Source organism: Oncorhynchus tshawytscha, unplaced genomic scaffold (assembly GCF_018296145.1).
Source record: "Oncorhynchus tshawytscha isolate Ot180627B unplaced genomic scaffold, Otsh_v2.0 Un_contig_6264_pilon_pilon, whole genome shotgun sequence".
Taxonomy (NCBI): Eukaryota; Metazoa; Chordata; class Actinopteri; order Salmoniformes; family Salmonidae; genus Oncorhynchus; species Oncorhynchus tshawytscha.
In genome coordinates, this window is record NW_024608056.1 from 2,075 (window position 1) to 14,450 (window position 12,376).

Here is a 12,376-nt window from a genome sequence, read left to right on the forward strand (position 1 = left end):
ATAAGGAGTGATGTTTCATTTAAGTTTCATGAGAGTGATTGTCATGTTTATCCGCACACTAAGACAGTCAGAACACACCTAGCCTCTTGTCTGTAATCCACGTGGGAGGAGGGGAAATCATACATTTTGTATGAACAAACATTTTAATAAAATCATTCATGTCTTAAGCTCTGTGGGAATAAAAACAAATGGTAGCATTTGCTCTGATGAGTAATTGTAAAGATTTAATGCATCCCAAAAGGAACCCTATACTGAATAGTACACTACTGTTGAACAGGGTCCATAGGGTTCTGGTCAAAATCAGTGCCATTTAGGATAGTGGTATGTGAGCAACAGGACTTTTTGAAGGGACATATTACATTTGCGTTAATAAACCTACCTGTCCTTTGGCCTCTATAAAGTATTTTAGAAAGTAAATGATTAATTAATGTATTCTTTCTTGTGATATATAACTTCTTCAAAAAATGAAACCTCTCAATCATTGTATGTGATTGAATGTTCATATCCCCGTTTTTGTCCCTTTTTGAAAATCATTTTAACTGGAAATATGTGCAATACATTTGCTATGTTCACCAAATCAGCAACAAGAGATTCACAGGTTCACAGGTTTTTCGTGTCATTATCATTCTTTTAAACGGATGAAACTAGCATGTACATATGAAATGGTGACTGAATTCGAAACTCACATGAATTCTTTCAGTATCTGAAGTTTGCTGTATATTTTATGAGTAATAAATGTTATTTAATGATGAACTCTGGGTTATCGGTGTGGGTTATGTATTTAATTTTCTTTTGTATTGCGTCCACAACATTACATTTTTAAGGGCAATAGTAGCCTACATTTGTGAACAACTCGCAGGATTTCCATGCGTGAGCTTTAAACCGCTCAGGGCGTTGCATCAGCACGAGATTGGAGGTGCGTCAAATCTGTACAGCATTGTTACGTCATCACTGATGAACGTTGAAACTGATGAGAAACCGCGGGAGCAGTTCAGTCTGATTCTCGCTAGTCCTGGAGGAGCGTTCATTTTGGCAAGGAAATGTGCTGATTTTGCAAGGACGTGGAGAAGAAAGAGTTCAAGGTAGGCATGTGATTTAAGCAATAAGGCCCAAGCGGTTGTGGTATATGGTCAATATACCACGGCTAAGGGCTGTTCTTACAACCCGAAGTGCTAGGACACAGCCCTTAGCCATGGTATGTATATTGGCCATATATCACGAATCCCCGAGGTGCCTTATTGCTATTATAATCTGGTTACCAACATAATTAGAGCAGTAAAAAATACATGTTTTGTCATACCCATGGTATACAGTCTGATATACCACGGCTTTCAGCCAATCAGCATTCAGGTCTCGTTCCACCCAGTTTATAATTATTTTGAAATCCCCATTTTATATTAATTACTGTGGATTAAATATTGTTAAATAAATGAAATGATGTGCTATTCATTCTGTAATATCAAACCTCGAAGTCTATGGCCGGGGAGTCATGAGAGTTGGCTAAAGGTACAGTAGAATCTGTTGTGGGTCAAATGGGGGTCTATGGTCAAAGGCTTATGACACCACCTTCACATTTACGTCCTAAATGGCACCCTATTCCCTATGTAGGCTAGTGCACTACTTTTGACTAAGATCCATACACTGGTTGGCTGGTCATGAAAAACATGCGTGCGCTCATCAATGGCCGGAATGCATGTATCTTGTTATGACTCAACCTCAGCTAGCAAGTGCTCATTATGCAAATGTATTTGTTTGCAATGAACATTTAGAGACTAAATATAGTTTACATGTTGTCAATGTTCTAAGCAAACCCTGTCAATTTACTTTGTCTATTTTACCCAGTTACATGCCAGTTTTGTTGCTAAACAACCAACCCGTCTTTTTCGGTGGAGGTGTCATAATACCCATAAAACCTTGCGGTCAAACAGGGAGGGAAATGGTTCCAATCGTTTTTCCACCATTCATTTTTCCCATAGGCGATTTCAGAAACACATAAAATAAGGGCTGTGTTTCATGTAGGCTTACCCTGGTGTGCCATTTTTAGAACCATGTAAATCTCTCACGGACAAGGTGACTTTTAGCAATACATTTGGCTCTATTTACTCTCAGATTAGAAATGTGTCAAAGTAGACATGCAAAACTACAAATCCCTGCAAGCTCCTAAACGTCATTTCTAGCTGACACCTTTGCTAACAGGTTTTGTGTCAATTTAAAACTTGCACTAAACAGTTCACAGAATTGGCCATTTAAAGAAATGTAGCCAATTTATGAATTACTACATTTAGCTAACATTAGATAGTTAATCAAGAGATTCTTACCTTTGCCTCGATCAGCATGATCATCGTGGCATTTGTAGTTCTTTATGATAGCCACATTAGCAGATAATTAGCATTTCATTTTTGGGGGGTAAATACAGGTGAATATATTGATAAAAGTCACCTTGTCCTAGAGAGATTTACAGTTATCAAAATGTCACACCAGGGTAAGCCTACCTGAAACACAGCCCTTATTTTAAGTGTTTCTAAAATCCACTATGGGAAAAGTGTATGGTGTAAAAACGATTGGAACCATTTCCCTGTTTGACTACTATGTTTTATGGGGATTATGACTCATTCCTGTGGCACTCTATAGGGCTCCGGCCAAAATAAGTGCATTATATTGGAAATAGGGTGCTATTTCTGACACAAGCATAGATATGATGCATTATGATGTGACCATAGAAATATAATCACTAGAAAGGATAGAGCCTCTGATCACGGCATTTTGACTGGTAAACTGAACTGTACACCTGACATGATGTTCTGGTGATTCTATTTCTATGCATATGATGCATTATGATGTGACAATGAGTGTTGGGTTAATGGTGCTTTCAAGGCAAGTGATCTTGGTCAAATCATGACTTCCATGATCTTTAGGTCGGAAATTTGGAGCTCTAAAGAGTTGCCAGAGTTTTTGTCATTTTTTTGTGATATCCAATTGGTAGTTACAATCTAGTCTCATCGCTGCGACTTCTCAAAGGTCGAGTCAGGAGTCCTCCGAAACATGACCCGCCAAGCCGTGCTGCTTCTGACTTGGATGACTGTTGAAAACAATTTTTCAATGTCTTGAGTTTTTTTTTTCTTTTTTTCGGTTGTCTTGAACGCTCTGAAGTCGGAAGTCCGTTGTTTTCAACACGGCTAAAGGCGACACAGTAGGTGACATCTAAACATGACTTTGTGCTTGCTGTCTTTCAGGAGTCAGAGGTCAGTGGGAATGACCTCACCCTCATAGACCTGGGTGACCCCATCAATGACGGTGATGTTATGAAGGAAGACAGGTAAGTGATTTACACTAATGACACATTTGTGACTGGTTACAGGATCGCATAGGCCTACAGATACAGATGATGTAGTAGGTCAAAGGTCACCGCCTACGGAGAGGTAGGCCCAGAGCCATGTATTTAGAGAGATGGGACATCTATCTGCATTATGTTGCATTTACATCAATATGTAAACATTACACAACACAGTATAATCAAAGATATCCATATGAGAGCTGGCTCCCCATGCGCAATATTGACATTTTAAACACTAATATGTACCTGAACATCTATTTTATAATTGACTTATAATGAAAGGGTAAATGAAAGGCTCAAAGGCACTAACATGGAGTCCTTTCTAAAAGTTTGCCAAATTCTCTAAATATATAACTCTGGATAGGCCGAGTCATCTCAGAGTATTGGAACCATAGAATTCCAGTGATTCTATCCTAATTCTAGAAGGATTCATTCTACTTCTATGATTCTACTTCTATAATTGGAACACATCCTCACACTCACATTATAGTGACCTTAGAGAGATTCCTTTTTCTGTATCACAGAGAGGTTGAGAGACAGACCAAGTTGGAAGAGGCTGTTCTAGAGACAGATATCCCAACTCTGTCACTAGAGGCTGATGGAGAGATTGAGATGCAGGAGGCTGATCTGAAGACAGATGGCACATCTCAGTCACAGGAGGTTGAAGGAGAGATTGAGTTGGACGATGCTGTTGCCATCCCATCTCAGTCACAGGAGGTTGAAGGAGAGAGTGAGTTGGACGAGGCCATTGTCATCCCATCTCAGTCACAGGAGGTATGATGCATTGCGTTTTAATGACGCAGTGAAGATTAAAATGACAAATTAATTGTCCAAGCTTGAGCTAGTAAAGGTCTTCTAATCTAGGAGGCCAAAGGAGAGAGTGAGTTGAATCAGGTTGATCTGAAGACATCCACATCAACTCTGACACTGGAGGTCGAAGGAGCGAGTGAGTTGAATCAGGTTGATCTGAAGACATCCACATCAACTCTGACACTGGAGGTTGAAGGAGAGAGTGAGTTGAATCAGGTTGATCTGAAGACATCCACATCAACTCTGACACTGGAGGTTGAAGGAGAGAGTGAGTTGAATCAGGTTGATCTGAAGACATCCACATCAACTCTGACACTGGAGGTCGAAGGAGAGAGTGTGATGCAGGAGAGTGATGATGTAGAAACAGCCGGGCCATCTCAATCCCAGGAGACTCAACGAGTGGCAAAGGTAAATGCTTCCAGATAACAGTGTGTGTGTGTACATGTCTGTTTGTGCACGCAGACAGTAGTTCGTAAACAGACATTGCGTTAACAGTGCTATGGCGAATTTGATTGAATTCCAGCCTAAGTCTGCTTTCTGTCGTCCCCATCAGGCTGCAGTGGTGACCTTCACTACCATGACCCGCAAGGCTGCAGCCTCCCAGACCAGCCTCACCCTCAGCAGGGGAAAGAGAAGCTACCCAGACCTACACACCTTTGTGCAGGACATGAAGGATGGGTAAGTTGTCTTTGGTTCCCCGTGCATCCCCTAGATATGTTCCCTATTAGAGCCTTGGTCAACAATAGTTCCGTATTTAAGGAATATGGGCCATTTGGGACGTACCCATAGGGACAATCTCAATTGCATTCTCCTCGAGTCCTCTCTTCTCGCCTCCTTCTCAAAACCCATTGGATGAGAAAGCCCTCCCTTTTGACCATCTCGTCCAATGGGTTTTGAGAAGGAGGTGAAGTGTCTCGGGAAATACAAGGGACTCAACTGACCAATCAGGGATGTTTGGATGTGGCCTACTTCCGTAGAGGTCCATCCATAACGTATTCTAAGAGAATAGAGGTAATATCATGTAGTTTATTTGTGTACCTTTTTTTATTTACTTTTCAGCCATTGGAATCTGCTGAGTGAGAATATGCGTGCCAGGGTGAGTTATAGTCACTTCTAAAGTAGTTCATGTTGGTAAGATGGACCAAACATTCCAAACTCTTATTGGTGGAAATCGTGCAGGACCTTTAATTCAGAGGTTTCCAAACTTTTTCACTCAGGCCCCCCTTTCCAGCATTGTGGAACATCCTGAACCACTGCTTTAACTGACTAGCTTGAGTAAACATATGGTGCAGCAGTGCGCTCCGTTAACAAACTAACTCTATATGGTCTTTTAACATTTCAGATGAGCAGAGATGAGTTTAGTGCTAGGTGCATGGATATTACAAATTGGGTAATGGAGTCTACATCCACTGTGGTCGTTCCCGCCCTTGACCTCACCATGCAGATCAGGCTCTCTGATTCGTCAAGCTCTTCTGGATCAGGAAGTAATGTGGCTAGAGAAGTGACCTCTCTTGGCCGCAGCGTCAGATTCAGCTTTCGTGGTGGACCCAGTAGACGCACCAGTTCAAGAACTACTTGCAGCACACAAACTCCCACGCCTTTCCCCTCCTCTCACAGGTACCTACCCCCTCCTCTCACAGGTACTTAACCCTATCCCCTCCTCTCACAGGTACCTACCACTATCCCCTCCGTCTCATAGATATCTACCACTATCCCCTCCTCTCACAGGTACTTACCCCTATCCCCTCCTCTCACAGGTACTTACCCCTATCCCCTCCTCTCACAGGTACTTACCCCTATCCCCTCCTCTCATAGGTACTTACCCCTACCCCTATCCCCTCCTCTCACAGGTACCTATCCCCCTCCCCACAGGTATACCCCCCTCCTCTCACAGGTACCTACCCCTATCCCCTCCTCCCTATCCCCTCTTCTCACAGGTACTTACCCCTATCCCCTCCTCTCACAGGTACCTACCCCTATCCCCTCCTCTCACAGGTATACCCCTATCCCCTCCTCTCACAGGTACTTACCCCTATCCCCTCCTCTCACAGGTACTTACCCCCATCCCCTCCTCTCACAGGTATCCCCTCCTCTCATAGGTATCCCCTCCTCTCCAGGTACTTACCCCTATCCCCTCCTCTCATAGGTACTTACCCCTATCCCCTCCTCTCACAGGTACTTACCCCTATCCCCCCCTCCCTCTACAGGTACTTACCCCTATCCCCTCCTCTCACAGGTACTTACCCCTATCCCCTCCTCTCACAGGTACTTACCCCTATCCCCTCCTCTCACAGGTACCTACCCCTATCCCCTCCTCTCACAGGTACCTACCCCTATTCCCTCTTCTCACAGGTACCTACCCCTATCCCCTCCTCTCACAGGTACCCCTATCCCCTCCTCCAGGTATACCCCCCTCCCCAGGTATACCCCTATCCCCTCCTCTCACAGGTACCTACCCCTATCCCCTCTTCTCACAGGTACTTACCCCTATCCCCTCCTCTCATAGGTACTTACCCCTATCCCCTCCTCTCACAGGTACCTACCCCTATCCCCTCCTCTCACAGGTACCTACCCCTATCCCCTCTTCTCACAGGTACTTACCCCTATCCCATCCTCTCATAGGTACTTACCCCTTTCCCCTCTTCTTCTTGTAGGTTTTTCTAAAAACATTATTCCCATGTCCCTTGTTATAAGGACAAATATCCATTCCAGATCCACCTAGAGAGAAATACTACTTAGGTACTTCCAAATTCTTTGATCATATTTTGTATTTTGTTATCATGTACTATTAATTTCTGTTGTGCATTCTGCAGTTCCATGACCTCTTTGCTGAGTGATGACGAAGAGCGATATGTCTCCTCACCTGAGGGTGGTGATAGAGAGATGAGACACAGACCCCACTCGGCACCACTGAGTTCTGTGTTTGGAATCTCTGAGGATTCTGTCTTCAACATGGTCCAGAGAGGCCAGTCGCAGAGTGAGATCGTACTGTCGTCCAGTTGGAGTAGACGGGAGAAATACAGACCTGTCAAAATACCAACGGACACCAGGTTTATGATGGGTATTGTAGAGTTGGTAATGAACCTTCTCAATTCCAGATTGGCTGAGCTAATGCGAAGTTTCAGTCAGGGAACTCTAGGTCCGCTGTCTGGTAGTATCTCAGCAAGTCAGCAGTTTGCCCAAGAAATGCTAAGCATGGTGTCTGCTAAGATGTATTCCCATGCCATAGAGCATATTGCGCACGGCCACAAGTCTCCCCTTGAGTTAGAGAGGGAGCTTGAGGCCATATTGGGTCCTCTGGCTGGAAAGGTTATAGTCATCATCATAGATAGCATCTTTAAGGCTAAAGCCAACGGAGGAAACGAGGGACGAGCGACCAGCCCCTTGACCTATTTTCTTACTGCCATTTCAGCAGAAATACAAAGCCTAGTTGTTCAGAGATCGGCTAGCAGACCGTCCACCAGACTGTCCAACAACGACCCACTGCTGAACATTTCCAAGTCAAAGGTCTTAAGATCAGTTCTGCTCAAAATGGCAGAACTCTTTGGCCAAGGTCCAAGTGAAACCTGTCTAGTTCCACTAGTCCAGAGTCAGTCCGACAACTCTGTTTGCGACTGGACTCTGAATGCAGGCACCCTTCATCCAAGTCAATTTCTGTCCCACAACAGAATGACAGAAGTGTCATCCGATGTTGTGGATCTTGTACTTGAGGTTTTTGGGATAACAGGATTTTTGGATAGCAGGAGCCCGTCAAGGCCACAGAGTGCCTGCTCCTACAACTCAGCTAGTGGAGCAATAGATATGAGAGCTCTTGCTGGGGACTTGGTCAGACAGGTGTCTGTCAAACTCAGACCCTTTGTCTCTGAGAGTCAACTCTCCACCATGTCCATGACAGATCTGTCATCATCTATTTCTGACTCCACCTTGAAGCAGTTGTGTTGTAGCTCTGCTGTTGCTGCAGCAACTGTCTGTCAAGCAATCAAAATGGAGCTCGAGAACCAGAGACCTACAAACCTGTCAGCCAGAGACCTACTATCGTCTCTGGTAGAGAGCATTGAAGACATGGATATTTCTGACATCCTCCAGGGCCCGTCGGCCATTTTGGAGGAGGCTGCTATGATTAAGCACCCAGAGATGTCCACCTCGACAATATACAGGTCTCTGCTTCTCGACTCATCTCTCGCCTCCTCTAACATGGTCACTGAGAGCATTATCTTCAACAGCCCACGCCCATCAGAGGAGAATGTGAATATTCAGAATGTGCTCCCTGTTGATAAAGTTGACATCCTCCATGGTCAACCAGTGGAGGGGTATATTGTCAAAGCTGAGCAATGCATCACTCAGGTCATTCAGGATGCAGCTGTGACATATACTGGCGTGCTGGATAAAACCGACACTTGTGGGAAATTGTCGGAAGTTCTGTCTGTCTGCGTTTCCGCGGAGAATATTGAGGATGCATCCTCTGATCTATTTGGTGGAATTATTTCCGACCTGCATGAGGTATCTGAGGTCAATAAGACCTCCATGCGTACGAAATCAGGTCGCAAAATGTTCTGGATGGAAGTGAGTTCAGGTTCCCAGAAGATTTATACCAAAACCCTGGATAAACTGAGGAAGCTTTTCACCTCTCACCTTCTCACTGAGGGAAAAAATACTCCTGTGCAAATTGAGTTCTATGACACTGGACTACTTGTAACTGAGACCACTGTGGAGGTATCTCCTGTACAGAAGACAGACAGTAATACCTCTTCAATGTCCTCAGCCCACCAGCTCACCCTCGACACCTGCACTAAAGGGGTCATCAAACAGGTGATCTCGGTGCTGAGGGTGGAGACTTCAAAGGAAGTCAAATGCGAGAGCATGTCAAATGCATCCTTCGACTTCAACCAGAAGTTGGACTCTATAATTTCAAAATTGGAGAGCCTCACCATTTCGAGTGACGTGACGTCAGCCAAGATTGCCACGATCACGCGATCTCGTAGTGTAGCCAGCAGAACCTCTAACATTTCCATCCAGAGCTTTCACAGTGCTGAGTTCCGAGCTACGGCCAAACAGATTGTGCGTGAGGCCATTCTCAGAGCTGCTAGCGAAGCCAACTGTTCTTTGCCACAGAGCATGCCTAGCAGCACCTTCTCACACCATGTGGTTTCTACAACTGAAGATATAGTGAATATGATCATGCAAGACCTTGAAAATCTATCCCAGTACACAGTGGAGGACGCAGACTCCTTCCCACTAGGAGAGAAAAAGCTGCAGTCCCAGCTCAATCCCAGAGTTGTCTTTGACACCTTATTGGATGCTGCTCAAACCATGTACCACAGAGTAAAGGATAGACTGAACGTCTTTTTGTCTTTTCCACCCGTGTCAGTCACCACAGCCAAAGATGTGCTGGACTCCACCCCTGTGGAGACACTCAGATGCTCAAAGTCCCCTGACACTGCTCTTGTTAAGGACAGGAGCCGCCCTCCGTCTCTGAGAAGTGAGAAGCCATTTTCAAAAGTCAGTTTGACTAAAAGGTCTAAAGCCCTTGTGTCTTCGAGTGGCTCCTCCACAGACCACCATGTAATTGACACATGCAGTGAGGATGTCACTCTGCCCCCCAGGAGTATGTCAGTTGTGAGCGACACCAGTTTGAAGAGAACCTCTCCTCTCCATGGTAGTGGATTGAGTGCAAGTTGTGAACCTCTTGTGGCTCTACAAGACGGAACAGTGGCAGTCAGCCAAGAAGGCTTTAGCAAAACTGCAAAGAAGACGCTCAGCTTGATCCTAAATGTGATCAAGTGCAGATTGGCCAACTCTGAGAGTTCATCTGTTGGGCAGAATGCAAGGGAGGAGTGTCTGATAGCCACTAACATGTTAGACTCTCTACTAGAGAGCCTTGACCTGTTGCCTGACATGAGTGCTGCCAATGAGATCACAAGGACAGAATGCCATACTTCTAACGCAATGGACAAGACAGGTTCACAGTCAGCGCTTGTGAATCAACAAGAAATAGACATATCTGACACCAGTATCATAGTGAAAACTATAATGGATACATTGAAGACAGACGACCCAGAGATGACTACAGCAGAAGAAAATCTGGATAGGCTCCTGTCAATTGAAGCCCTTCAAGATGCGTCTGGCAACCTGATCGCAAAGGTCCATGGTCTCATTCAGGAGATAACCATAAGCCGCCAGCTTCAATCCACGACTGGCCACAGAAGCCTCTCTCAACCAGCGCTGCCAAAGCCAGCACTGAGGAAGCTGTCAAAGGACGATGCGTCAGAGCTCGTTTACAGCTTTGCCCAGACTTCTGTTAGCAGACTCCTGGGACAGTGTTTGGGTAGGCCTATGCCACCCACCGCTGACAGGGTTTTGGATCAGGTCATCAACTTGATGACAGACATGGTGATGGACAGCCTGACTGATCTGTCCAAGTCTGCAATGGAGGATGGTAAGTGAAAGTACCTCTTCATCTGCATAGGACTTCATTGTAACATGATGCTCACTACATTGCGTTTTATGATGTAAACTTCACTGGTTGTGTCCAAAATGGCACCTTCTTCCATATTTAGTGCACTACTTTTGACCAGAGCCAGACCCTATGGGCCCTGTTCAAAAGTTGTGCACTATAAAGGGAAGAGAATGCCTTTTGGGACACTGACTGATTTCCATTGTTGCGTCCTCTTCTCCCAGTTATTGTACCGAGGTCGGTCACACCAGCTTGCTCTTCTTACTTAGACACCAGCGATGCCGCAAGTGACATCACTCATGGTGTTGTGGCTGACCTTAATGCTACTGAGGAATTCCCTGCCAGGGGCCTTAGCCCGGCTAATGTAAAGGCTGACGGCATGGCCCACCTTCCCTCTGCCAGGGGGGAAGAGACTAAGAAGAACAGGAAGTGGCATTTCCTACACAAAATTGTCAAGATTCCAAAGATCAGGATTAAGGTAGAGGGCTCAGTGTCTTTAGATTACCTCTGTAAGGCAGGGCTGAAATGTACCCTACAGATTCACTAAACCCCTATTGTCTCTTCATTAGAACAATGCTGTTGTCATTGTCTTTAGGAGGTTGAGTGAGGCCGCTGTAATACAATCCTAATACACATGGGAGAGAGAGTCAATGCATGTGTTCCAAATTGCATCCTATTCCCTATATAGTGCACTACTTTTGACCACAGCTCTATAGGCCCTTGTCAAAAGTTGTGCCTTACGTAGCCAATAGGGTGCCTTTTGGGATGCATGCCATATGTTTTACACAGGCTCAGTTGTCCTGATGTGTTTTGTCAACAGCTATTCAAGACAAAAGGGGAACCGAAGAGCCACCCTGAACAGGATTCTCTGCCTACCAAACGTCTCAGAGAGACTCGTATTTCACAGGGTAAGTGATAAGCATCGATAATGTCATATTGATGTATCACCCTATGGCCAGCTTGTTAAAACGGTGACTACAGATACAGGTGGACAGACAGGCAGACAGACAGATACAAACATTCATTTTCTGATTATGAAATATTCTTTTCACAGATGCTGAGTGTGAGGTTCCATCCACTTCCCCACCCAAGGAGGCCCTGACAACCACACTGGCCCCTGCTCCCCAGGAGTCCCAGTACCGTAAACGCCCTCTCATAGTCAGGGTGTTACGAGCTATCTCCAGAGCCGTCTCCAAACCATTCAGAGAAGCTTTTGGGAAGAAGAATTAGCCAAATGCCGGATTTTATTACTATTTTAATCAGAGCCTTTATTTAATAAAACATTGATTTGCCTGCATTGATTTCTGTCTATAGTCATCTTACTGTTTGTGCAAGATAATGGTACTTCAAACCACATCGTCAAACGTATTTATAGTGAAGCACTTCATATTTTTTATTTTATTTAACCTTCATTTAACTAGGAAAGTCAGTTAAGAACAAATTATTATTTACAATGACGGCCTACCCCGGCCAAACCTGGATGTATAAGATGAACAGAGAACACTTTGTAACACTTTCTGTGAAGCCCATATCTATAATGCATACACTCAAGTTTACTCATCATTGGGAAAGGTAGGCCAAACGGCCTTTACTTATCATTGGGAAAGGTAGGATGTGTTTTGGACACATCCTTTCTGTGCTCTAGCAATTTAAGAACAGATGCCTCCTTCCATCAGCCATAGGCACCTTGTTCAGTATCTGTCACTTTACAGTACTGTAGTTCATGATCTGGTTCTACTTAGTTTATGACATTCCTCCTCGTTCTTATAGGCTGGAGC

The 12,376-nt window shown here is 44.7% G+C and overlaps 1 protein-coding gene across 15 annotated transcripts; it reads left to right on the forward strand.

Annotated features, from left to right (window-relative positions):
* Positions 1 to 928: 928 nt before the first annotated feature.
* Positions 929 to 11,899, forward strand: LOC112241606 (aggrecan core protein-like). Of its 15 annotated transcripts, none has more exons than XR_006081481.1 (10): positions 930 to 1,082; positions 3,234 to 3,316; positions 3,859 to 4,108; positions 4,199 to 4,552; positions 4,698 to 4,822; positions 5,204 to 5,240; positions 5,487 to 5,761; positions 6,958 to 11,076; positions 11,419 to 11,506; positions 11,653 to 11,899. XR_006081481.1 is itself a non-coding variant. In XM_042312829.1 (10 exons), the coding sequence occupies exons 2-10, from the start codon at positions 3,303 to 3,305 to the stop codon at positions 11,698 to 11,700; spliced, it is 1,428 nt and encodes a 475-aa protein (XP_042168763.1). In that variant the 5' UTR covers positions 931 to 1,082; positions 3,234 to 3,302; the 3' UTR covers positions 11,701 to 11,899. The 15 variants fall into 15 exon arrangements, 12 of the variants coding, with proteins under 12 accessions (XP_042168755.1, XP_042168753.1, XP_042168756.1 ...); XR_006081482.1 differs by having other exon boundaries at positions 6,958 to 7,205; XM_042312829.1 differs by having other exon boundaries at positions 931 to 1,082; positions 6,958 to 7,194.
* The last annotated feature ends 477 nt before the right edge of the window (positions 11,900 to 12,376 follow it).